Source organism: Artibeus jamaicensis, unplaced genomic scaffold, assembly GCF_021234435.1.
Source record: "Artibeus jamaicensis isolate MK-2021 breed Jamaican fruit bat unplaced genomic scaffold, CSHL_Jam_final contig_76, whole genome shotgun sequence".
Classification (NCBI taxonomy): Eukaryota; Metazoa; Chordata; class Mammalia; order Chiroptera; family Phyllostomidae; genus Artibeus; species Artibeus jamaicensis.
This window is the reverse complement of record NW_026521954.1, coordinates 27827374-27852553: the sequence shown is the minus strand read 5'-3', so window position 1 is coordinate 27852553 and position 25180 is coordinate 27827374. Positions and strand designations below refer to the sequence as shown.

Here is a 25180-nt window from a genome sequence, read left to right as displayed (position 1 = left end):
CTCAGAAGCCGTGTGGCGGTCCGCAATGCTGCCTGCAGTGATGGCTGAGTAGACCAGTGGACCACCGAGGGGCAGTCGCTGTGGGACGTTGGTAGGAGACACGGGAGGGGTCTGGAGCCACATAGAACCGTGCGCACGCATCTTTCCACCGGACGTGATCACACGCAGCTTTTACGACTAGAACAGAAACACCCGGATCCAGAATTTTCTACTGTGAAATAATTCCCAAATCCTGAAGCGGGAGAGCCGGAGCGGGACTCTGAGACTCGGTGCTGGCGGCAGGGCGTGTTCACGGAGTGGGGTGGATCAGCGATCGCTGACGGTGTTTGTGTGTCAGCCACTACACAAAACTCTGAAGCCATTTACACTTCAACAGGGATTTCGTTTTGAAGAAACATTACCTGGTTCTAAGCGGACTGGGAGTTAGTGAAAAACCTAGAAAAGGGGGAAAAGTCCTTTCGCCTTTTACAGTCTATGGAATTTCCGTGCGGAACATTAATTACTATCGGAGGTTCGCGGGTGGGCGGAGCCGATGTGGGGATTGGGGCCAGCGCCGGAAGTACGTAAGGCCTCAACACAGGCCCCGCCCCCGTGCACGAAAGTGCCCGTCCCCTCAGTGCGTACTTCCGGCGCGCCGGTGCGTGACCGCCGGGCGGCCGGCACGGGTCCTTGGCTCGTTGGCTCTACAGCCCGCAGCAGCTCTCGCTGGGCTGCTCGGCCTGGGCTCCGGGACCCGGGTCCCGCCCGGCGCGAGCGCGCGATGAGGCTGGGTTCCGGCACCTTCGTTGCAGGCTGCGTAGTGATCGAGGTGCTCGGGGTCGCGCTTTTCCTTCGTGGATTCTTCCCGGCTCCTGTGCGTTCCTCTTCCGGGACGGAGCACCACGCCGAGTCCCCCGCGCCCGAGCCCTTGGCAGGTACAGATCCCTTCCCGGCGTCCCGCTCCCTGGGTCCCTACTCTCGGGCTCTTCCATCCTGGTCCCTAGCCCAGGACCCCTTGCCGCTCCCGCCCTCTTTTCCCTATGACTTGGCAACCTCAACTATCAGCCTCACTTCAACCCTCCTTGGTCTCCGAAAAGTAAGCTTCCCGCGGCGGGCCCACGCGTCACTCCGGCTCTCCTGCCTGGACGCCCGCATCCCTTTTCTGAGCCAACTCAGCCACTCTCTTCCCGGCAACTTTTTTTGCTCAATAAGTCGCAACAGATAAAGATTTCTGCTTTCTTTCTTCTTCTTCTTCTTTTTTTTTTTTTTAACATTTCTCCAACACCTGTTAACCAGGCAGCATGGAAGATCGCCCCGCATGGACCCCTTCCTGGTTCTCACCTACAGCAGAACATACTATGTAGAGGAGCTCCTGTTTTGGACAACAGGAGTCCCTGACTAAGTTCACACAGTTTGTAAATGTTTTCATTCACTGACGGACTTTTATTCTAGGTCAAGTTTCCTAGATGCCTCAGGCCCTCAGGAAGAGACTCCCCGGTCCTATAATCCCCACCATGCCAAGGGCAACTGATTGCATAGTACCTGGGCTCTCTGGGCTTACTCGGAATGCCCCCCCTTGCCTGCACTGTGCGCTTTTTTCTGGGGTTGGTACTTACAGGTGTGTCAAGTTATGTGCCAGAGAAAGGCAGAAACTGGATTATAGGTGATTGAATGCTAAATGAAGTTTAAAATTCAATTTACTTTTTTCTAGGAGCCACTTCCAATTGGACCAGCCGCCCACCTCCTCTTTTCAGTAAAGTTGTCATTATGCTGATAGACGGCTTGAGAGACGATTTTGTGTTTGGGTCAAAGGGGGTGAAGTTCATGCCGTATACAACTTACCTTGTGGAAAAAGGAGCATCTCACAGTTTTGTGGCTGAAGCCAAGCCACCTACAGTGACTATGCCTCGAATCAAGGTAAACAGTTTGACTTAATGTTTTATAAATCATGGTTTGGCTGTTTAAGAGGTGTAGAGGGGCTCTCTGTAGTCTTACTTGTCCAAGTTTTAACTGTGTGGTCCACCTGGCTGGGCAGGAGAGCAGGGCAAAGACAGACAGACAAGCTGGATCTGAGACCCACGATGTGCACCCCTTTGCAAACACCCAGAGCCCATACTTGCCGGGAAGCACGAAGGATTTAGCGCCCAGTCATCCAGGCCAGCTTGCTCTCAGAGGTGCCATCCCCCTTGCTAACCTCTTTTCTGTCATTGACATTAAGTCAGGTACAACCCTGGAAAGCCTTCAGAGTTATCTAGTTCAGTCTCCTGACTTTGCAGGTGAGGAAGGAAATTCAGCCTTGTCCAGCCGGGGAGCACGCACAGTGACCAGTCCATCATGATTGCGCTGGAGCAGGTCTCACTGTCCCTGCTCTGGAAAACACCTTTGGGTGTTCAGCCTAGCAAGGGTGGCTTTGAAGTGCACAGTGCTTAACCTAAGAACTGTGGGCAAAGAAAAGACTAAAGCTTTATTGATTGGTTCAAGAACTATTTATTGAACAAATAAGGACCATTTTCCAGACAAGGAAACAGGCTTGAAGTGCCAAAATTACACCACTGGAATTGGGAACTGCAGCATGAGACTCTGGAACCAGTCTCTGTTGATCACGCTGTAGCACACGGCAGAATAGGGGCCCAAAGCACGTCCTTTTTCAGTTATCTTTTCCAGTCCTCCTTCCTCTCCAAGGCAAGAAGCTACTATTCCCAAGGCCACAGCCACCACAGGAGATCTCCAGACATGACAGACTTGAGCTCTCACACTTCATGACCCCCAGCTGCAACTCAGTGACTACCTGCATGCACCCTTGGTGAAGGGACTGCCACACTATCCCTGCCTTCCTTAAAGTACCAGTGGGAGCCCAAGTTATTGTGAGAAGGAGGGGAAGCACCTTGTAAAAGCCCCAGAAGAATGATGGACAGATTTGACTACATGAAAACGGGACATTATAAACAGTCAGCAGACAAACAATATTCTGGAAAAGTTATTTACAGTTGACATAAAAAACAAGATGCTAAGCCCGTGACACATAAAGAGGATCCAATCAGGCACAGCAGTCCAGTGGCAGCTGGACACAGGACATGAAGAAATCAACAAGGGAAGAAATCAAAATGGCCAATGAACATGGGAAAAGATTCTTAACTTCACGAGTGATTATAGCAAGGCAAACGAGAACCATCCATAAGGCCAGATTTTGTCTATCACCTTGTAAATATTTCAAAATTGATGATAACCTCCTCTTGACGAGAAATGAGGTGAATAGGTGCCTTAACACCGTGGACATCACTGGGCTCAGCCGCCACCCTTGTCTGGTCCGAGGTGCCCCCCGGGCCTCTGCACCCAGGCTGGGGACTGTGCTCCCGCCTCGTTCCCCTCTCTGCCTCCATCCGAACTGTTCTCCCTCCTTGGTGATCACACACAGCTCCACTCCCCTGTGTGCTAGGTACTGTCCCCTACAGCCTTCACAGTTACTCGTGTTCGCTGCCCTGACAGCCCTTCTGGCTCCGGGTCTCAGCTCAGACAGCTTGATCGGGGGAAGGCTTTCAAAGTAAATGTCTATTAAAATGGTCTTGGTCACATATGTTAAATGTATTGTATACTCAAGTATTAAATACACATATAACAGCTGATCTGTTCATTGGTAAACAAAAGCAAGTTGCAGAATTATTTGTGTAGTTTGTTACCATTTGGGTGTAAATCTGTCTTGTATGTTTGTGATTGTACACATACGGAAAAAAGTATGAAAAGGGATTCACCAAAAGTAACTGGTTCTCTTTAGTGAGCAGAATTTGGGGGTAAGAGAAAAGGTCACTTTTTAAGAAAAAAGTGTATTGAGATAGAATTTTTGTACCTGTGTGTGTGTGCTGAGGGTGAAATTCAACATGTGCACATCCATGTCTTTCAATTCCGCTTGTGATCCCCACCCAGGGGTGGTGGGTGTTCTGGTCATTTTGTTTGTGGGTGTTACTCGCCTGAACTGCGTTTAGAGGTCTCCCCAAGTGTGCAGTAGCTGGTGTCTGTGCTGGGTCACTTCCTAATCCTTGTTTTTATTTTCAGGCTACTTTCTCTAAGGGCCCCCAGGTCAGGATAGGCCAGCGATTGGTGAAAGATTGTGCATAAATACCCTACGCCATGAAGCCCCCCCCCCCCCCCCGTCTGCGGGGTCACATGTGGGATGGGCAACGTACTCCCGGCCTGGGCATTTCTACGTCTTCCCCAACTCCCACCCTCTCTTTGAACAGGGACCCTGTTCAGCCAGAAGGATCTGGTAACTGGGCCCTCCCTAGCATCTCTGAGTGGATGGACACGCAGCCTTATGGATCCAGGGATATCTGGGGGCTTATACCTGTCTCACTCCCCAGATGCCCTGTTCAGTTTTGGGCTGATATCTTACCACAACCAGTGTGGAGCCTTAGGCAGCTGTGAATTCCTGTTATTTCACACCCCTGGTGTGGCGCTGTTCCACAGACCTACCTCCCAATGAGCCCCCCCTCGGCTGCTGCAGCGCGAGGCTGGGGGTGGGTGGACCGTGGGAAACGCCACAGGTGCCCTGTGTGCTCACAGAGCTTCAGTGCTTTGTCTGGAGGAAGCTGTTCTTGATTGGTTGTCCATTTTCTGTCCTTGCGAGTTTTCGAAGTCCACAAATGGTGGTTTTTGACCGTTTAGTCCAATTTTATCATTGCTCTTGGTGGAGAAGATTTGTTGAGCTTCTTGCTTGCCTTCCAGGCGTTCGGTAAATTCACCTTTGCTCTTGCTGTTAAAAAGGTCTTGGCAGAATTTTAATGTCTTTGGCATGATTCAGGTCCCCGTGTGTTTTCATTGCACGGGTCCCTGGACGCTAGCGTTGTGGGTCGTTGGAAAGTCCAGAGCATGGGGACCGTGACCCATCCTGTGACCTCTCAGACTGTGTGCTGAGTGGGGGAGGCCGCTGTCTTACGCCTCGAGCAGCGAGGGGTGAGGGGCCTCATACCCACCCTCTCCTCCCAGAAACTACGGGGCCACATCAGACTGGGGGGGTTGGGGAGCACCTGCATCCATGGGCCAGTTTACTCTGAGTATCCCTGCGAATTCTCATTCCGAGACCACTGTCCTCCTACATGTGTGAGGAGCTGCTTCTTCCCTTGGGGTGGACGTTAGAATCTCTGGTTTTTCTGCCAGTACATAGAGTTTCCAGATTTGAAGCTGATGATGGGTTAGAACATAGAGGTTTATGTTCTCAGCAGGTCCTACACTTACCCACTTGCTTTGGTTTGTAGAATCCATAGCTTGTCCTCTGGCCACCACAGTCATCCAGCTACCCACGTCCTCCTCCCGTAGCCTCTCCTTAGCCGAGCTGTGGTCAAGTGCTCACGATGGAGCTTTCTGGTTTGCCCCGGAACCCACGTGTAGCCTCCCCTGTTCTAATGCCGACCCAGCCTCTGGCAGCCTCGTTCTGTGCCTGCGTCCTTTGTCTGCATTGTGGTCCGCGGCACCGCTTCGCTTCCCGTCTGTGCTCTGCACCCTGGAGTCTAATCGGGTGTGTCCCCTCCTGCAGGCCCTGATGACGGGGAGCCTCCCGGGCTTCATCGACGTGGTCAGGAACCTCAACTCCCCTGCGCTGCTGGAAGACAACGTGATCACGCAGGCCTGGGCCTCGGGGCGGAGGATCATCTTCTATGGGGATGAGATGTGGGTGAAATTATTCCCACGGCATTTTGTGGAATATGATGGAACCACCTCGTTTTTTGTGTCCGATTACACAGAGGTCAGTTTCCACAGTAAGAACGTAAGTCACTGCAGATAGAGCAGGAGCGTTGGCCGTCCTGCGTCACGGTGCTGGGAGTGGCATGGAGATAGTGCCAGTGCGGCTCATGCGCACTCACAGTCACAACTGGGGGCAGAGACCCTGATGCCAGGGTGAGGATAGTTCTCGGGAGCCCACAGGCTACAACAGCTGAGTCCCCGTGGACACATGTATGTAGGATCCCAAGGGGCTTCCCGGCAAGGAGACATTTGAGCTGGGTCTTATGGGTGAGTGTGGACTTCCGAGGAGGATAGCAGGTGCCCACACCTATCCAAGGCACAGCCTGAGGGCTGCCAGGGACCCCCAGTTCTTCTGTGAGTGGGGTGGCATGGGACATGGGAGGGCGAGGGCTGGCCTGGTGCTGAGGGGCATCTGCCCAAGGCTGGGCTTATAGCCCGAGTTGGAAAGTGGAGCCTGGGTGCACAGGGGAGACCCACGGGGCAGGGACACCCACGTGTCTGAACTTGGCCTGGGGGTGGACAGTCTCGCAGAGTCACTCCTGTCCCTTTGCTGGTCCTGGTGGGGCACCCGCAGGCCTGCTCACGCCGATGCCCTTGGCTGTAGTGATCTGTGCAAGCGCCACAGTACGGAAAAGCTGTGACTGGGTCTCCCCATCCTGGGTCCGATCACGCAGACACCTTTTCATTGTCGTAGGCTTTTCTGTGGGAGGGAGAGGGGTCCAGGCTGAGGGGCTGATGCCTCTCTCGGGGCCAGTCGATGGCTCCCCGTGGAGTGCGTGTCTCTTCCTCCCAGAACAGTTTTCTGGCAGGTGCCCGCACGGTCCCTCCGCTTCCCCTGTGGTTGCTCGGGCTCTGGCTCCTCTCTCGTCTTCACTCTCTGCCCTGTGCCCCCCATCACCTTGTGGTGACTGAGCACCTGTGTGATTTGGTCATCCGCTCAGGCCTGAGCAACAGTCCCACAGAATCTCTCAGAACACACCTTGCTCGTTCACATGACCTGCGCAGTGTGTCCTGTCTGTAACCTAGAGGCAGAACAACAGTGTTAGTGGAACCTTAATCTCATGCTGATGTTTAGTTCTTACGGAAGGTTTTATCTTTTCTCGGTCTTTTCAAACTGCTCCAAGTCCTGTCACCTAAAATGAACTCAGGAGTTTGTGACAGTCCTGCAGTGTTTTCTTGGGGAATGCAGTGGAAGGGAGGCCAGGGGGCTTGTCCTGTGCACTTCCTCCCTTTAAGGTGGATGACAATGTCACGAGGCATCTGGATACAGTCCTGAAGAGAGGGGACTGGGACGTGCTGATCCTCCACTACTTGGGGCTGGACCACATCGGCCACGTTTCCGGGCCCCACAGCCCATTGATTGGGCGCAAGCTGGGCGAGATGGACAGCATCCTGATGAGGATCCACACCTCGCTGCTCTCACAGGTGAGCTGAACCGCAGTGCATCATGGGGCTCGGACATCCAAGTGCCCACGTCCCCTAGAACTGAAGTGGGACCATGACCGCAGGTGGCCGCCCTGTGGGGTCACTGGCACTGACTCCATCTCTGCCATCATCGTTTATCCAGCTCATTTCCCAGACGTGTCCTGTATCCCTGCCTGCCTGCCTGCCTGGGTCACTGTGGAACTTACGCTGCAGCCAGGGGGCAAACAAGAGGCCCATAACTGAGTGCAGAGGTGTTCTGGAAGGTGCCACAGGAGAGCCAGGCCAGGGGGTGGGGATGGCCCTGAGAGGTGGTGGTTTTCAACACTGCAATCAGAGTAGACAACGTGGGATGTGAGTGGAGGCTGGAGGGGAATGAGGGCGGACAGGCCTTCCCCAGGCCAAGAGCCAGGGCGAGGCTGGGCCTGCTGGGGCAGGGGTTGTTGGCTGGCTGCTGGATCAGGGAGGCAGCTGCGTGGGACAGAGGAGGACCCCAAAGCACGCAGAGTGACGTGTCCCCGTGCTCACCTCTGGGGGGGGGGGGGCAAAGAAGTCCAGACCCACACCCTGGGCCCCGAGAGGCCCTGGTCCGAGCCTCCTGTGCTGTGTGACCCTCATGTGATTGTGTCTGTTTCACGTATGATATGTGACTGACCCTTTGATCTGACTATAAGCTCATAGGTAAAAAGGAAAAACAGCTAATTTAGAAAGGGCAACTTCATAAAGCTAAAATCTAAAGTTGATGTCTGAACAAGATTACGTGTTCTCAGTATGCACACAGTTGAACTGTGTTCCTTTGCTTTCTAGGAGAAAGAGATGCCTTCGCCCAGTTTGCTGGTCCTTTGTGGCGACCACGGCATGGCTGAGCGCGGAGGCCATGGGGCCTCTTCTGTGGAGGAAGTGAACACGGCTCTGCTCCTGATCAGCTCTGCCTTTGAGAGGAAGCCCGGTGAGAAGTTAGGGACGATTGACATGTTGGAACTGTTTCATTTCTGCTCCATATAGTCTGGTTTTAACTTTAAAAACTGTATTGGGAAGCCAAGGTTCAAATACCAAGCTGAGTAATGGTAGGATGAACACCAGTGGGGCAGGTGGCAGTCAGTGTTGGAAGGGGAGGTCTCTTTCCCTGATTCTTACAACACAAACACCCTTGGTGGGAATTGCATCGTGTGCACGTCAGTGCCCAGGTCTCTGGAACTGGCAGCTCAGAGGCACCCAAGCCACGTGTGTGAACTGAAACGGACACAGACACTGCAGCTCTGTGAGCAGTGTCCGTTGCTGGAACTGCTGCGTCAGCAAGAGGCATAGGACCCATCTGTGGACACTGTCACACCCAGCTCCGCATCCACCCGCACACCAGCCCTCCAGCCCTCCAGCCCTCCAGCCCTTACCCTCACCCTCCACAGGAGCCTGCTTTTGCCTCCTCACTTCTCTGGCTTGATGGCAGCTCACTGTGATTTCCAAAGACCCTGTGGCAGCTTCGCCTGGATCCTCAGCATCAGCCAGCACTGCAGGAGCCTGCCTTCCGGTGAGCGGGCACAGCACCCACCAAAAAGCACTGGCCTCTCCACCCCGCTGTTCCCCACTCAGGGCACAGCAGGGTTCACGTTGCCGCCGGGCAGAGTAAGAGCCCGGGCACAAACCCACCTTCTCTCCCAGCCACTTGTTCACCAGTGCAGGTTACTGAGCTCCTGCTCCTGCTCCTGGACCTGCAGGTCCAGGAGTGCAGTGACCTGCACTGGACCAACCTGTTTGGGAGGAGAACAGGCAGCTGAGCTGGTGGGTGCTGCTGTCAGGGATTGTGACTGTTGTCTGCCTGAAGTGTGCATCTCATAGTCCCCTCCCGCCTGGAGGCCTGACCTCGTCCCCGTGGCCAGGAGGGCCTTGGGGGCTTCTTGACGCCTGACAGTGCCAGCAGTGGTTCCAGTGTTGTGTTTTACTTTGTGCGTTTGCTCCAAGAACAACCGTCCTCATGGAACACTCACTGCAGGAGCCAGGACCGCTCCGCTTCCAGTTCATGCGGAGATGGGCAGCATCAGTGCCGCTCCTACATCTCGTTACCTTCTTTCTCAGTGGCCACGCACCACCTCCGCCAGCCCGGGGTGCCCACCCCCACCCGGCTGTCTTTCTGCCTCTATCAGATTTAACTTCTCCGAGCATCCTGGACGAGAAGTCCAGGCACGTGTGGTCTCGTGTGGCTGGACACTGGTTTCAAGGCCCACACGCGGTGCTGTGTGCACCCGGTCTCCGCACCTCTTCCTTGCACCTCTCGTCTGTCCATCAGGCGACGGCCACTTGTTCCCACACTTTGGCTTCGTGTGAGCGTCTGTGAACATGTTTCTGCGTAGACGTGTTCTCGCGTGGCGCCGTTTGTTCCCCAGCACAGCTTTGGCCACTTCCCTGCTCTGGGCCACATCCGCCAAACACACTTCTCTGTGGGGCAACGGACAGCAGAAACCACATCCGTAGTTCCACACTCAGGGTCCCTGCACTCTGGGGCCTCGGAACAACAGCCGGCCCAGCGCCCTTTGCCAGTTCCTAAAGGGGGCTTCTTCTTTGGGGTTCAGTTTGTTTCAGACCAGTGCTCTTAATGTAGGAACGCTACAGGGAAAACTCATTGACCTCGGAGAGAAAACCTCTTTCCAAGTCCACCCAGGGGCCGTCAGGGGAGAGTCAGTCAAGAAGAGATCATAAGTTTGACTCAATTAAAAAGAAAAATTCGGTGTAACTGACAAGTACCACAGACAGTGCTGGTTGTGTACAAGTTCACACTGCGGCGTCCGCGAGACCCCCAGCGGGCTCTGCTGGTGGTTCCACAGCCCCTGGCAGCCTGCGCAGAAGCTCTTGGGGCGCAGGGGCCGGGGGCCCAGGGCCTGCTGCACAGGCAGGATGCTGCCTGTGCGGAGCTTTTTTTTAAAATTATTTGTTTTTACAGAGATGGCAAGGCTGGGAGGAAGAGAAAGAAACATCGATCGATATGTGGTTGCCTCTCATGCGCCCCCTACTGGGGACCTGGCCCACAACCCAGGCCTGTGTCCTGACTGGGAATCCAACCAATGACCCTTTGGTTCGCAGTCCAGCACTCAGTCCACTGAGCCACACCAGCCAGGGCTGCGTGGACCTTCTTGTCTGAGGCCCTGCACTGGAGGTGCAGAGCTGGGGCTGGAGCCCAGTGTCCTGGGTCACACCCACCTCCTCACAGGAGTTACTAGGGTGGGGACAGCTAGCCTCTGTTGGTGCTGGGAGCACTTCAGGCCGGCCACAGGCCGGCTCCGGGACACGCTCCCCTCGTAGCAGTCCCCTACCGCTGCTCAGGAGTCGGCAGGAAGGTGGTAGGTGCTTCATGGGGCCATGGGGATCAGTCGGAGTCCTAGGGCCACCAGAGCAGCCATCGCCCTTCTCAAGGGTTTGTTGACTTTGCTGAAGGGGCCGTTTATTAGGTGAGCATCTGCTGGGCCACCTGCTCACCCTGCGCCATGCCCCACTGAGGAGCTCACTCAGTGCTGCGTGTGTGTGGGCTGGATCCCCCCAGGCATCACACGCGGGTCCAGGGAAGGCAGCGCACCCTCCCAGTGGGTGTTCAGTCAGTTTACTGACCTCAGGCGGCCAGTGTGTTCCACGCGAACCCACAGGGAAGGGTTCAGAGGGATGGGCGCTGTGACTGACGTTCATTGCGGAGGTCAAGCTGGAGAATGACTGCCATCCTGTGTGTCCTAGAACCTGTCACCCACACGGCTTCTTCCCCAGGTGACGTCAGGCAGCCACAGCGCGTCCAGCAGACAGATGTGGCTGTGACACTCGCAGTCGGGCTTGGTCTGCGCATTCCGAAGCACAGCGTGGGCTGCCTCCCGCTCCCCGTCGTGGCGGGGAGAGCGATGCGGGAGCAGCTGAGGCTCCTGCATCTGAATGCGGTGCAGCTCAGCAGGCTGCTGCGGGAGAATGTGCCTTCCTACCAGAGAGGTGAGTCGGGCGGCGTCCCTGCACCCGGCAGTTGGAGCTTGACCTGCCTACGCAGGGTGCACCCTGTCTGTGTGACCCTCCTCCCGCAGAGCCTGGGTTCGAGCAGTTTCAAATGTCAGAAAGGCTGCACGCCAGCTGGGTTCGCCTGTACCTGGAGGACAGCCGGTCCGAAGTCCTCCTCAGCCTAGGACACAAGGTCCGCAGGCAGTACTCGGATGCCTTGAGGACCCTGAGCCTGTCCCTGAGCACACAGGGCGCCCACTACGACGTCTACTCCATGGTGGTGGGGGCCGTCGTGGTGCTGGAGGTACGTGCCCGCGTGGCAGTGCGGCTCAGCCGTGGGACTGACACGGTGACCCGGCCAGGGTGTTCTGGTTTAGAGAATGTGTAACGTTGGTGTAGGAGTTTGCTGTGCATTCCTGCGTGTCCCTGAGCACACCACGGCAGGCGTGCGTCCAGGCAGCGCCCACAAGCCCCACAGTCGTGAACATGCCCTGCTGTCCTGTTCCAGGTCCTTGCCCTGCTCCTGCTCAGCATCCCCCAGGCACTGGGTGCCGCTGCCGAGCTGGACGCGCCCCTGTCATCACCTGTGTTCTGTCTGCTCTTCTATTTGACACTCCTGCTGCTCTGGGCCGTGCATGTCATTGTCTGCACTTCAGCCGAGAGCTCCTGCTACTTCTGCAGCCTCGCGTGGCCAGCCGCGGCGGCAGTGCTGGCACTCATCTCTGCCCTGTTCTGCGCAGTCGTGTCTGCCCTGACCAGGACGCTCGTGGGTGGAGAGCCCCTGAGGAGGGTAAGACTGGTCCCCGCAGGTGCGACGCCATCTTTGGTTGCTTTAGTCAGTCCGTCACTCCCTGGCAGCACTGGCTGGTGAGGAAAGGCCCGTAAGGGCAGCCTGTCCCTGAGCACTAGGTCCCAGGCCCCGTCTTGGGTGGGGAAGTCAGTGCCTCTGTGCCTGTGACTGTCACATGGGGGCTGCACAGAGCTGCGGGTCACAGGTGGGTAGGCAGCTGGCTGACGGGGAAGCGTGCGCGTCCACCCGGCTCCAATGGCAACGGGGGTGCGGCTAGGGGAGGCAGGAAGAAGCTCAGCCCCGTGGGAGTTTTGCCCTCCCCAGACCCCTTCCTGCCTCATGCGGCACAGCCTCCTTTTCCAGGTGGGTGCTTTCTGTCCGGGCGCTCAGAGCCTTGCGCCTCTCGCCCCTCACCGGCTGTTCTGGCAGGGTTGTGAGGGAGAGGTGGGCAGGCGGATGGTCCCAGCGCCCAGGGGACCCAGCACAGAGCCGCTGCCCTTCCCAGCCGTGTCTGAGGGGCCTGAGCGGTGCTGGGAGAGCAGGCTTTCCCCGGGCCCGACAGTGTCCACCTGCCATTTCCCAGCTGGACACACATGGAATCGACATGAGGAGCTACCTGGTGATGGTCACCGAGTGCTCATCTTCCTTTTAGATGGTGCATTTAAGGGACGGTGCTGTGATGCCAACTTAATCGTTTCAGTAGAATAGATCGTTTTAGTGTAAACTTTCTGGGTTTCTGGAAAATTCATGGAGACATCGGGGGTCTGGCTTAGTGGGAACTATCCGGTAGCAGGATCTGGCAGTGGCCCTCTGACGGCTTGGTAGGTTGAGCTCTCTGCAGCCTGGCAGCGCCAAGTGGTTCGGGTCTAAACGTCCACCATCTCATTGCCACTTGGCCTTGGACGGGCGTCCTGTTCAGGCCTGTGTCCCCTGCACGTGCCGAGGGGAACAGGCCATCTCAGCAAAGTTGAGGGGGGCACGAGGAACATGCGGCAGCTGCCCCCGTGGGCTGTGTACTGTGATCAACAACTTTCAGCATGTGGCTCAGGATTCGTGCGACGTTTAGGGTTTCCCCTTACGCGGTGCATATTCCTCTTTACAGAGTCTAGCTCATGCCGGCTCCAGGCGGTCAGAGTTAGGTCTCCTCATCTTGCTGGGGACACTGGGCCATGCCGCAAGTCTGGGCTCGAGCAGCTTCGTGGAGGAGGAGCACCAGACCTGGTACTTCCTTGTCAACACTCTGTGTCTGGCCCTGGGTCACGACATCTGCAGACACTGCTTCCCGGGGGACGACGGCAGCAGGCCGGGAGGGTGCACTGGTGCAGCCCCAACTCGGCCAGACGAGAGCGCTCGCCGTTATGTGTTGGACCTGGACCGGGACACGCCCCATGGCCATGAGAAGTGGATGGTGCTGGCAAGCCCGTGGCTGGTGCTCAGCTGCTGCCGGCTGCTTCGGTCCCTGAACCACACGGGGGTGCAGTGGGCCCACCGCCCCGACCTGGGGCACTGGCTCGCCAGGTGAGAATGCAGGCCACTCACAGTCTCCTCCTGCAGAAGGTGGGCCTGTTCTTCGTGTTCAGGACGCAAGTGGTATCTGAGATTGCAAGGAAGGGGAAAATGTGCCCGAGCCCCTAAGCTGATGCCGAGGGGGACTTCTATGAGGCCTCATGTGTTTTGCTCTTACTGCCAAATCCTAGTGATCGGTGGTGTCTGAGAACATGTGAGCTCTCAGTGATAATTGTGGCAAGGGTGCAGTTCTGCCCCTTGCTGCCCTTCCCCAAGAACACTGCTGTCCTCACGTGGAGTGAGGGCAGAGGGGAGCTGCACTGTCCACCCAGCGTGGCTTTGCCAGGTGTCCAGAGCCCGAGCATGGCACCCACTAGGACAGCACCATGACACACTTGTTTTTCTGGAAAACTGTTGCTGTGCAGGGGAATTTGCCAATTACCACCACAGAGACACCCCTGTGGGTACAGGCCTGGCTCCCCTGTCGTAACAAGTTGTTCATGCCAGTTTGCAGAGGCAGCAACATGACCCCACCCCACCGTCCCAACAGAGCTCCAGGGGCGGACCAATCTTCTTCTCAGTTGTCACACTGAGCAACCCAGGGCACAGTGTAAAATGTCCAGTTCAGTCCACCACGGAGAATGGACACCTACACGACCATCCCTGAGAGCAGCGTGGTCCCAGGCCACCTGCTGTCCCCAGGACCTAGGTCCTGACCGCAGCTGTGTCCGTCCTCAGCATTTCCCCAGGCGTCTCACTCACATGTGCAAATACCTGGGCAGAGCATTCACCTGACCACCTCCAGCTAATGTGTGTCTGGCTCTGTGAGTAGTCAGCGCTGCCCCATGAGCCTCTGACCCTCTCTGGAGCCCCCCACCTGGGAAGAGGGTCACACCAGAAGGTGCATGTCCCCATGAGTGGGCTGCATCCTGGGAAGCACGTGGTTTGCCCTGCACCTGCACTGGGGAAAGTACACCGTCCCGAAAAGGGGCGTAAGGCCCAGGGTTTCCTGTGGGTCCCTGCCCCAGGCGTAAAGCATGTGAACAGCCTTTCATTTGTTACCTTGTGCGAGCCTCCGCGTGGATTGAAGTCACCGACGGTTTTCTTGTTTGCTTTTCTGAAGAGCCATCTAGTCTCAGTGCAGCTCTCAGAAAGCCACTGGGTGTAGACCCACGACACCGGCAGTTAACACCCGTCACTGATTTTTGGCACTTTCCGTTTCATTTCAGCTCCGATCACAAAGCCGAGCTCTCCGTGCTGGCAGCCCTGTGCCTCCTGGCGATCTTCGTGCTGGCTCACCAGCGGTGCTCCCCAGTGTCCAGGGTGGCCATGGCACTTGGCCTGCTGGGTGTCTACTGCTACCGGGCGGCCACTGGCCACCTGCTGCTGCCATGGCAACAAGACAGCAAAGGCGTCTCCAAGTATGTGGACCGGCAGGCCCCAGGGCTGGTGCCTAGGCCTGTCCCCTGTTTCATGCGCTGAACCAGGCTGTGCTGCCTTTCGCGGTCTGTGGTCCAGGAGTTGGTTCTGCCAGCAGGGAGTATAGCAGGCCTCAGCGAAGGGCTCTGCTTGCCTTTGTTCTGGCTGGAGGGAGACGGAGACCTTGGGAGGGAGATGTTTGAGGCTTGTTTTTTTAAACGTAGCAGTTTTTAAAAATAAGGAATATGTATTCTGGTTCCTTTTCAGATCGTATAAATTTTTTGCCTTTTACTAAAACAGGGAATATAAAGCATTCGGATTTGTTTGGTCAGGAAGCTACAAGATGGTAGCACGTGGGTATTGCCTAGCAGTTGGCAGATGCCAAATGTCCAGAGTGCCGGCCAGGTGGGAAGGCCCTCAGCCGGTCAGCAGGGCAGCTCCTCTGTGTTTAATGGAGACGGCAGGGAGGACGATGGCTGTAGGACTGTGTGTGAAACATGCAGAGCCTTGAGTGTGTCCAGCCTCTGGCCTGGGTGTCCTCTGCCCAGCTCATCTCCAGAAGAGAAGCCGAGATGAGGCCGAGGTTGGGGCGCAGCTGCTCTGCTCTCCGAGGCAGCAGCCAGGGCACAGGGTGAAAGTGAGGCCAGTGGCAGCTGTGGTGGGTGAGCCCCTGAGTTAGGGGGTTCAGGATTCTCACAGCCACTGCGTAGCTCGGAGAGTGGTGGGTCCTTGCAGAGCTTGCAAAGGCAGGGAGCAGCAGCTTGGACTGTCGTGTGGCCCGAGCCCAGTGTGCCCAGGAGCACATTGTCACGTTTGTGGGACACTGCACCCTGTCGCTGGTTGTGATGGTTTCCAGCACGCAGGCCATCTGGTGGCTGATCTCGGTTTCGCTCGGCTTTGTGTCACTTTTCCACTCAGAAGGAGAAAAGCAAGTGTCATCTTTCCTCCCAGGTCAAAGGTGAAGACTGTGGGCTGGGCCAGGCCACGTGGTGGCCCGGTGCCCAAGGGGAACCCCTGGAAGCGACCCACCCACAGACGTGGGGAGTCGAGGGCTGGGCTGGGTGCCGGGCCTCCGCCGGAGATGGAGGCTGGGAGGGGCAGTGTGGCGGCTTCGGAGTCTGAGACTCTGGGCCCGGTAGTCCCGTTTCACAGTGTTTGTCTCCACCTCGAAGTGCAATACGCAGATGAATTCCTCACTTCCTCTCGTATTGACGCACCTGCTTTCAGCATCACCCACATCCACACCTGGATCCCTCCTTTCCTTCCTTGCATGTGACGGCCACATGGGCCGGTGCCCCCTGCGCTCAGTCTGTGCCGCTCGGTTCCCCTTCTTCTGTGAAACCTGCTGCCCCGCTGCCCCAGTTCCAGGCCCCTTCTGGTTCCGGCCCCGCGGTTCTGCTTCGCTGACAGCTGCATCGCCCTTTTCCAACCCCAAGTGCTGCCCCCCGCTGAGGAGCGCTCCTCTCCAAGTGGAAGCTTGGCCTGCGGCGGGAGAGGCCCTGCTGGGCAGTGCTGTTCCTCCACGCCCCACTGCGCCTGCCCTGGAGCCTCCGGACACGGAGCCCAGCCCCTCCTGTAAACTTCTGCAACTGCTCCAGCTTCTGCCGTCCTCTCCTCCTCTAACTCTGTGGGCCTCAAGTGAGCTCCCGCCTGGGCTGTGAGCGCTGGGACCTCAGCTCCGCAGCAGAGGGGGCCCAGGGCCGCTCCGCGCTGGCACGCGGTGGGCAGTGCTTAGCTATTCAGATTAAACTCGTCACGCTAAAAAGATAATCTTAAAAAAGTGTGTAAACCTTCCTAAGAAAACTGAGATAAAAAATTCAGCTTTTCAGAACAGTTACATTGTTACGGTGATTATTTCATGATAAAGTTTTCACTTGGCATTACTTTAAGTGGTCAGCTCTTTCAGTGTATGTAAAATATTTGGCTTTTGGACTCCACTTAAACGTGTTTTGGGGGTACAGGAGTTTCACAGGTGAGATGGCTTGGCTCAGTGCTCTGAGTCGCATCCCTCCGAGCAGCCGTAAGCGACGTGCTCAGACTTGATCACGCTGTGCCAGACCCTGGCCCTGCAACCTCTGCCTTAATTCCCGGGACAGCTCTGGGAGGCGTGGCTGCCCTTTCTCCTCTTGTGCGAGTAACTGAGCTCAGTGTCCCTCGTCTTCACTGACTGACCGACTTGCCGCCTCTCCCCAACCGCAGAGTTGGGCGCTGCAGGGCCTGAACTCGCCTGCCTTGCCCCAGGGGCCATGGTGGTTGGGGCTCACCACTGGGTGTGTGCACAGAGTCTTGCAAGCAGTGACTTCCGTCTGCTCGGTCGTGGGCCCGCAGCTGTATCTTAGTGTTTGTGAACTCACGGGAGCTCCTGGCAGAGCTCGGCTTCATCGAGTGAACAGTGATCCACGCCCAGGTCACGCTCGAGCAAGAGGAGGATGGCCTTCCCTGTGCCAGCTCCGTCACAGCAGGGCAGGCCTCGAAGACCAGTGCCGGCCTCTGGGCAGGGGCCTTGGGCCAGGCACCCCCTCCACCGCACCCAGGAGGGGGCAGCACTGTGGCTTGTGTGCTGAGCAGACTCATGGTCTTAGTGGGAGAGTGTGCATTTGGATCTGTCTTGGTGGTGCCAACACATCTGCTCTGTTTTGGTTTTTTTTTTCAGGGGTATCGTTGAGGCTCGTTTTGTTTACGTGTTTGTCCTTGGCCTTCTGTTCACGGGCAGCAAAGACTTGCTTAAGTCCCGAGTCATTCCTGCAGACCACACACGCCAGCCCGCAGGCCTGTGGGACCTGCACGGGGGCCTCGTGCTGCTGGCGGCGCTGCTGCTCCGGCCGCACAACCTTCCCGTCCTGCTGTGCAGCCTCTTGGTCCAGGCTGTGATGACCAGGTTCGTCTGGAGGCCCCTGAGGCACAACGCCGCGGAGGTCACGGCCATGCACTATTGGTTCGGTCAAGCGTTCTTCTATTTCCAGGTAGGTTTTCCTTATTACTGCGGGTAGGAGACCACCAACTCTATGCCACTTACCACTCACGTTCTTTGAGAAGATCTCAGCACAAGTTGGGAGGCTGCAGCATTTGTTCGTGAAAGAGCCGTCAGTGTGGGTGACACGTGTTATGTCAGATGCTGTGCGGCCAGTTCTTCCGACCGACGCACACGGCAGACCGGCTGCTGAGCCCACACGGGGCTGGGCGTGTCCCCACAGCACACAGAACGCCATGCGTCCTCGTCTCACAAGGCAGGGGCTGTGCTGTCGAGGCTCCACTTGGTCATCTGTCCCCTGGGTCCCTGGGTTGTCACCCCTCCTCTCCAGTGATGAAGGGCTCACGGAGGCCAGGCCAAGCCGCCTCCAAGGTATACCTCAGGGTGCACTTCACTCCTGGAAGGGCACCGGGACAGCTGGACAGAGGGTCTAGCTCCTGCCTCACAGGCACCCGGCTCCATGCCAGCTGAGCACTGCCCTCGACCTGGTGGCAGCCAGAAGCTCCTGCCCTTGGTTGGCGACTCTGCACAGCTGCAGTGTGTCAGCCACACCTTGTCCTGCCCAGGCGCCTGGTCACACAGCTTTTCTGTCTGTTTCCTGAAGCCCAGAGGGGTGGGGGGTGAAGTCCCAAGCAAGTGGCCTGATGAGGACCTGCTTCTGCCCTGGTCCATCTGTGCCCCCGCCCTCAAACCTGCTTTCCCTCTGCCTGCCACGCTCCAGCTGCCGCTGCCCGCCTGGCCCACGCTTCTCTCTGCAGCTGGGCCGGCAGCTCACGGAGGGCATATTCCTGCCAGGGGCCGTGGTGCCCCCCACCTTGGCCTCGTGGTCGGCACTGGTCTGAGGGTTGTGTCTGAGAGTCGGGCCTGGCGTCTGAGCCTCGGGAAGGTGTGGTGGTTGAGGACACGCACGGTCCCCAGGGTGCTGGGCGGGGAAGTCTGGTCATTCGGCCCCACAAGGCCTGACTTCGGTGCCTCCGGGGGGTCGAGCCCCCGAAGTTCAGAGGCCGTAGCTTTTTACCTTTCAGAAGAAATCTAGAAGCTCACAGGCGTCCAGGATGTGGGGAAGTGCAGGTTGCCCAGGACTCCGAGAGCACCCAGCGGGAATGGAGAAGGCCAAACCCCCTGCTGTGTGTGTGGCATCGCGGGCACTGGGCAGGTCCTCGGGTTCCTTCCAGCCTGGCAGCTCCCATTGCCTCGGAACCAGGCACACTCGTGCGTGGGTCCTCCAGCGTTGAGGAGCCACACGCTAGGTGCTCCTTCAGCGTCACTGCAGAGGTTCCCAAACGGCCAGCATCGCCTGTCCCCCTCTGTACCTGGGCATCACACACAGGACTGCCTGGTGGCTGCCTCCGAACAGAAGCCCCAGAAGGACCCCCTCTGCTCCAGATACGAGGGGCTCAGCGGGGAATGCTGTCACCGTGGGAGATCAGCACGTCCACTCTTCCCCAGACTGTGACGGACGCAGTGCCCTGCCCCGGGCACCTGCCAGCCAGCTCCCGCCCAGTCATAGCCTGCAATGTGTCCTCATGTTTGCGGACAAGGACTTGGCAGCCGCTGATGCTCCTGAGCCACAACGCTGGTCGACAGCATGACCAGCCCTGAAGCCTCGGTGTCAGGAAGACTGGAGTGAGGACACTCCAGTGTCTGTTTGCCGCGCCACGGCGTGTGGCCTCACTCCTTAGGGGCGATGCTGCTGCATCTCGGGCCACCCAGGGCCGCCACAGTCATGTGTCCAACGGCCTCTGGTGTCCCTGCCATGCTCACCACTCCCATGTTGGGGTCTGTCAGCAAGTGAAGTCCATACTGATCTGGTCTTTCTGCCGCAGGCCCCACGGCGTGTGCCACAGTGACAGGCAGCTGCCCCTCTGTCAGGCTTCCTGCCCTGTGCTTGCAGCTGACTCCCCAGTGGCACCTGTGAGCCCTGCCCAGGCTCTCATCTCTGTCTGCCTCTGTTTCCCCGCTGGACGCTGAGTCCCGTGGCACCGAGTCAGGCCTGTTGAGGGTTAAATAAATGAGTTTGTGCCCAAAAGCCCCAGCAGGTGGTCCCTGCCCGAGCTGCACCCACAGTATTATATCGACCTTTCATGGGATGCCCAGCCCCCCACTCAGGGACTCTGCCCCCCCCTCCCACACACACAACTCAGGGGTCTCCGTCTCCAGGGCACGGCGGGGGCCTGCTAATAGGCTTCGGGGGTCCAGGTGCCCGGGGGCAAAGTGGACTGAAGGGGAAGCTAAACACAGGGTGGCTGTCAAGGGTGGGGCCGGGGTCAGATGGTGAGAGCAGGGTGTTGGGAGCTCACCAACTGTGACCCCGTGACCGCCTAGGATGACGTGCAGCCCAAGGAGGGCAAGCGGGGTGAATGACTGAGCGTGCAGAGCTGTGGACGCACAGTGGGGCCCTGTCCTGGGCTGCTGGTAAACCGCTCTGTGGGGTCCCTCACTGGGCTGGGGTGCGGTCACATGTGTGACCACCCCGGTCTGTGAGGAAAGGTCTCCAGCATTGATAAAGACTGAAGGAGGAGGGAGGGGCCGAGTTGTAAAAGACCCTTCCTGAACCCAGAAGCCCACCCTCAGGGCCAGCTGGGTGGCAGTGGCCTCCTCGCTGGAGCTGGTGTTTCTCTGCCAGGTCTTGGGTCTCCCGCTGTGCTGGACACTGAGCAGCCACGCCCTCCCTCCAGGCAGCCAGCCTGTGATCTAACAGCAGTGTCCACCCATCCAACAAGCCCTCAGTGGGCAGTGCCGTCCTCCGCCTCCAGCGAGTGCCCTTGACCACGCTATCTCCCAGGGTCACATGCAGCCCTTGGACGTGGTTGGTGTGGGGGGGCGGTCTCTGGTAGGCGGACAGATCTCAGGACATTCGGGATTGGCCACAGATGGGTCGGCTTGGTCTGTACGGTTCCTCGCAGGTCAGACCTTCCACTTGCCAGTCTCTGAAGGAGGCAGCAGGTAGAGGGACAGTGTGTCCAGGGTCAGTGAAACAGAGGGGTGGATGGGTGGCTGGGGCTCCTGCTCGTCCCCATCACTGTGCCTGTGCCTTGGGGGGCCATGTCAGCACTGTCTCCTTGCCTTTCAGGGAAACTCAAACAACATTGCCACAGTGGACATCTCGGCGGGCTTCGTGGGCCTGAACACCTATGTGGAGGTCCCCGCCATGTTCCTGACGGCGTTCGCGACGTACGCAGGGCCTGTGCTGTGGGCCAGCCACTTGGTGAACTTCCTGAGCTCCGATGCCCACAGGTGAAGCTCCTCTGTGTCTCTCAGTGTGTGGCTGCCATGCACCCTCCCAGAGCGCAGATCACCCCTTGCTGAGGTTACGGGAGTGGCGACCCTGGGATGTGGCTTCAGGAGCCCCCTGCTCACTTGGGTGGGATCGGGCGCAGCCTCCAGCTGGGCAGACACACTCCACAGGCGGGGGTGCTGAGGCCTGTCTATGAGGCTTCTCCCAAGTTTCCCTCGTGCCACTACTGTAGGAGGGGGTGAGCTCCCTGGGGTCCCCCCTCTGATGGGTCAGATCCCTAGTGCAGACGCTGAACTCCCTGAAGGGGCTTATGGTCCTGTGGGGCCACAGCTGAGCCACGGCGCCAGGGACAGGAGGGCATGCAGGCAGCAGGCATGCTGGCCTGGTGAGCGGGGGCCAGCCGTGGGGCGTGAGAGGGGAAGGCAGCAGAGTGCGCGGAGGCCGAGGGTCTCACCTTTGAGTCTTTCATCCGTCGGGAGTTGATTCCCACAAGTGGTGCGAGAGCATCCTCTCCAGTCCGTGTTTCGCACATAATCTGTCCAGTTTCCCCGGCACCATTTATTGAGGAGACAGCATGCTCTTGTCCCCTCCGTCACGGGGCCGTCGGCCGCAGGGGCAGGGGTTGCTTCCTGGACTCTGGGTGTAGCCTCGGTCGCAGTGTGTGAGCTTTCCGACACTTCGCTGGATCTGGTTCGCTGATGCTCTGGTGGGGATTTCTGGGTCTGTGCCCACCGAGGATGTGGGCCTGCAATTTCTTTTTCAGTAGTGTTTGTGTCTGGTTCTGGAATGAGGATAATACTACCCTTAAAAGTGAGCTTGGGAGCCTTCCGTCTTGAATTTTTGGAGCAGTCGGAGGAGGTGGTAGTTCTTCTTTGAGTGTTTAGTGACATTTGCCTGTGAAGCCGTCTGGTCCAGAACTCTTATTGGGAGTTTTTTGGTTGCTGCTTTGAGTTCATTAGCAGTTATCAGTCCCCTCAGGTTTTCTTTCTTCTTGACTCTGTCTTGGAAGATTGTATATTTCTAGGGATTAATCCATTCTTCCACATTGTTCAGTTTCTTGGCATATAGTTGTTCATAGTCCCGTGTGATTTTCTCCTTGTTTATATTTTATTATGCAGGTGAGAATATAGTAGTTACAGGCATATCATTTCTAAGTAGGTAACTATGCAAACTCTGGGGATGCATTTTTTCAAAACTGCGTCAGGGACTGTGGCGGCAGGAGAGTGGTGGAGGTGCCTGCCGGTGGCCACCGCCTCTTCGAGCCTCGCCAGACGGACTGGACACTCCCCTGGGCCACGCGTGGCCTCGCTCACAGCCGTTCCCTCCACAGTGGTTCGGCCCTGGGACACGCCTGCCTCTGCTACGCACTGCTCTGCTCTCTCCCGGCGGCTGCGTACATCCTCCTGGTGACGGCCCTGCGCTACCACTTGTTCATATGGAGCGTGTTTTCTCCGAAACTTCTCTACGAGGGCGTGCACCTGCTCCTCACGGCAGCTGTCTGCCTGTCCTTCACCGCCTCAGGTCAGAGCCACACCAAGTCTTAGACACTGGAAAAGAAGATACTTTCAAAGTCTACTATTTATTCTGTGGATCTGGATCTAATCTAAATGCAAGATTATTCTAAAAAAAGAAAGGTGTGGCTTCTGCGATGTTGACGAACACCTTCGTTTCTTGGACTGCTGTGCTTGAATTCAGGTGCCCTTGCAAGTGGCTTCCTTTCCCCTGTTGACAGTCGTTTCAGCCACTTCCGAACTTTTAACTCCTGGGTAAGTGAGGATATGACCCAGAGTCGTGTGTCTAAGTGGGTGCCTTGAAAGGTCACCAGGGTGTGTGTGACCTTCAGAGCCCAGCCGCCGTGCGGGAGCAGGATCCTGTCTGCCCTGTACCACCCGGGACACCACGGGGGTCCCGGGGTCTCTGCCGTCTAGGGGCAAGTCTGTCAGTGTGAATGACTTTGAAAGTAAAGTTAGGACATTTCAAAAAAAATTGTTCATTTAAAAATAAAGGTATAATCCTGTTGTAAGTTAATATAACAAAATTTTAAGAAAAATAACTATTCTCAAAAACATATTTAGCAAGAAAAGTGGCATTATTTTACATCTTTGCAACCTTCTTCATGTCTGGTTTCACCAAGGACAGTTGGGTTCTGCGACCACTTGGCTGCGATTTACATATTTAGGGGAACTGGTCACACAGACCCGTCTGTGGGAAAGGGAGGGTATTTTTTTTTTGGGGGTCATTGTGGGTGTTATTTTTGATACTGCACTGAAACTGGACGAGTGAGGGTCTCTTAAAGGTTTGTTGGAGAAAAGTGACGAGTTGTGGGAAAACCAGCGCAGCCTGTGAGTCTGCTCCGCGTCACTGCCTTGCCCACCAGGTCTCATCCAGTCCCAAGGCCCTGACCGCTGCGGGGAAACCTGGGGGGGTGGGTCAAGGGGCTCTGCACTGTTCTTGCAACTTCATCTGGTTTTTAAACTCCTTGAAAATAAACTTCCTTGAAATAGAGAAGCTCAGCTGTCCCGTGTGGTCTGAAAGCACCTCACGGCTGCACTCGGCTGCACTGCCTCCCTTGACCTGCCGGGAGACCTGAAGGGCATCCCCCTGTTATGGTTCTGCCACACAATCACCATAACTGTCCCAGATGCTGACACGGCTCGTTACTCAAAGCAAAAAATCGCTAGTTACATCACTAGTAGAAATCTCTTTGAATACTGGGAGCACAATAGTAGGCGCAAATTTCCTAAGACTGAAACTTAGTGTGAAAACTGAAATTTCGCGGCCATCTCCCTTGGTTTTCAAGTAAACAGCGTCCAGTCACCCAAACGACCAGGTTGCCCTTCTGCCCCGTGAAGGGGGCGCTACTGCCAGCACCCGAGTCCCTGGGGTGCCTGCCCTCCTGTCCCTGCATGTCCAGGGCACCTCTTTCCAAAGACAGCGCAGGACACAGCACCTTGAGCCACTGTTGTCTTTGCCTTTACAACTTCTGACCGAGAGAGCAACACGATCTAAGACGAATGAGCAAATGGAACTCAGCCCTCCATGGGCTTGACCTCTTCTCCTCCTCCTCCTCTCCTGCTCCTCCTCCTCTCCTCCTCCTCTCCTGCTCCTCCTCTCCTCCTCCTCTCCTGCTCCTCTCCTCCTGCTCCTCCTCTCCTGCTCCTCCTCTCCTGCTCCTCCTCTCTTGCTCCCCACGGGTGCAGCCGAGGCTTCCCAAGCTGCTCTCCGAACTTCTCCCCCCGCCCCCAACCTCGGCACCCCAGGGTGTGCCTGATCTTTTTAAGAAAAAATGACTTGGTATCACTCGTAATTTTTAAATTATGAATTTAAATACTCAAAGAGTAAAAACACATTTCTAAAAAGAAGTGTTTTTAAATATCACCACCCAGAAGCGACATCATTAACACTTGGTAGGCATGTCTCTCTGAGGGACCAGGCATGTGTGAGGCTCTAATATGTATTGTTTTTAACCCAAACTATTTAACAGAAAAGAAATTAAAGTGAAACCAAAGAAAGTACTGAACTTTAACTTTATTTATTACAAGAAGTATTAGTTCATAACATATGCCTATAAAATTAAGAGGAAAGATTTTAAAGTACTCATTTTAAAAGTAAATTTTCTATTTTAGTCCATATCTATGGATTCCCTTTTATGAAACATGACAAAATTATCACACACTTTTCTTCTTCCCCCACTTGCCGAATTCTCTTACAGGATTACCATCACCATTTATAACACATGTAATTTGTTGTGTGATTTACACAACTGGTCGGTTCTGATTCTGTAATAAATGGCTCCCAGCTCATCCTGCCCTTTCTACATTGCTTGTTCTTTACTTTCCTCCACTTGCAGGACGGTTTTATTGTATGAATTTTGTTCGAAGAGGAATCATGGATGTGGACTTGCGACACTTCGCATCTGTGACATGTCTGCTGGGATTCCCGTGTGGCCGTGTGGCCCTCGCGTGGCCGCAGGGGTCACGCTCCCGGCCTGACCTCCACTCGAGCGCAGCCTGCTCTCCCTGGCTCGTTCCTTCTTTTCTCTTTCTTCCCTCTTTTCTCCCTCTTTCCTTTCTTACGTTTCTTCCTTGTCTCTGGAGTTTTTCCTTTTCTTTCAAAGGTATTGTAGGAGGTACTTTTTCTCTTTGTTTTTTACTAC

General features: G+C 56.4%; 1 protein-coding gene across 5 annotated transcripts; it reads left to right on the top strand.

Moving 5' to 3' along the window:
- Positions 1 to 545: 545 nt before the first annotated feature.
- Positions 546 to 24065, top strand: PIGG (phosphatidylinositol glycan anchor biosynthesis class G). Of its 5 annotated transcripts, none has more exons than XM_053672286.1 (13): positions 552 to 914; positions 1691 to 1896; positions 5507 to 5716; positions 6952 to 7140; positions 7945 to 8086; positions 10855 to 11097; positions 11187 to 11404; positions 11609 to 11890; positions 12993 to 13408; positions 14626 to 14817; positions 17469 to 17778; positions 20860 to 21023; positions 22355 to 24060. In XM_053672286.1, exons 1-13 carry the CDS (start codon positions 761 to 763, stop codon positions 22566 to 22568), a joined length of 2940 nt encoding a protein of 979 aa, XP_053528261.1. In that variant the 5' UTR covers positions 552 to 760; the 3' UTR covers positions 22569 to 24060. The 5 variants fall into 5 exon arrangements, with proteins under 5 accessions (XP_053528262.1, XP_053528261.1, XP_036982681.2 ...); XM_037126786.2 differs by having other exon boundaries at positions 559 to 914; positions 10885 to 11097; positions 22355 to 24059; XM_053672287.1 differs by lacking the exon at positions 22355 to 24060 and having other exon boundaries at positions 546 to 914; positions 17469 to 17693; positions 20860 to 21006.
- The last annotated feature ends 1115 nt before the right edge of the window (positions 24066 to 25180 follow it).

What these genes read in the sequence shown, in the direction of transcription:
- PIGG (XM_053672286.1), top strand. Translation starts at nt 761, where the DNA reads ATGAGGCTGGGTTCCGGCACCTTCGTTGCAGGCTGCGTAGTGATCGAG. An exon ending in CGCGCCCGAGCCCTTGGCAG is followed by an intron (nt 915 to 1,690) that starts GTACAGATCCCT and finishes ACTTTTTTCTAG; the next exon opens with GAGCCACTTCCAATTGGACC. An exon ending in TGTGCCTTCCTACCAGAGAG is followed by an intron (nt 11,098 to 11,186) that starts GTGAGTCGGGCG and finishes CTCCTCCCGCAG; the next exon opens with AGCCTGGGTTCGAGCAGTTT.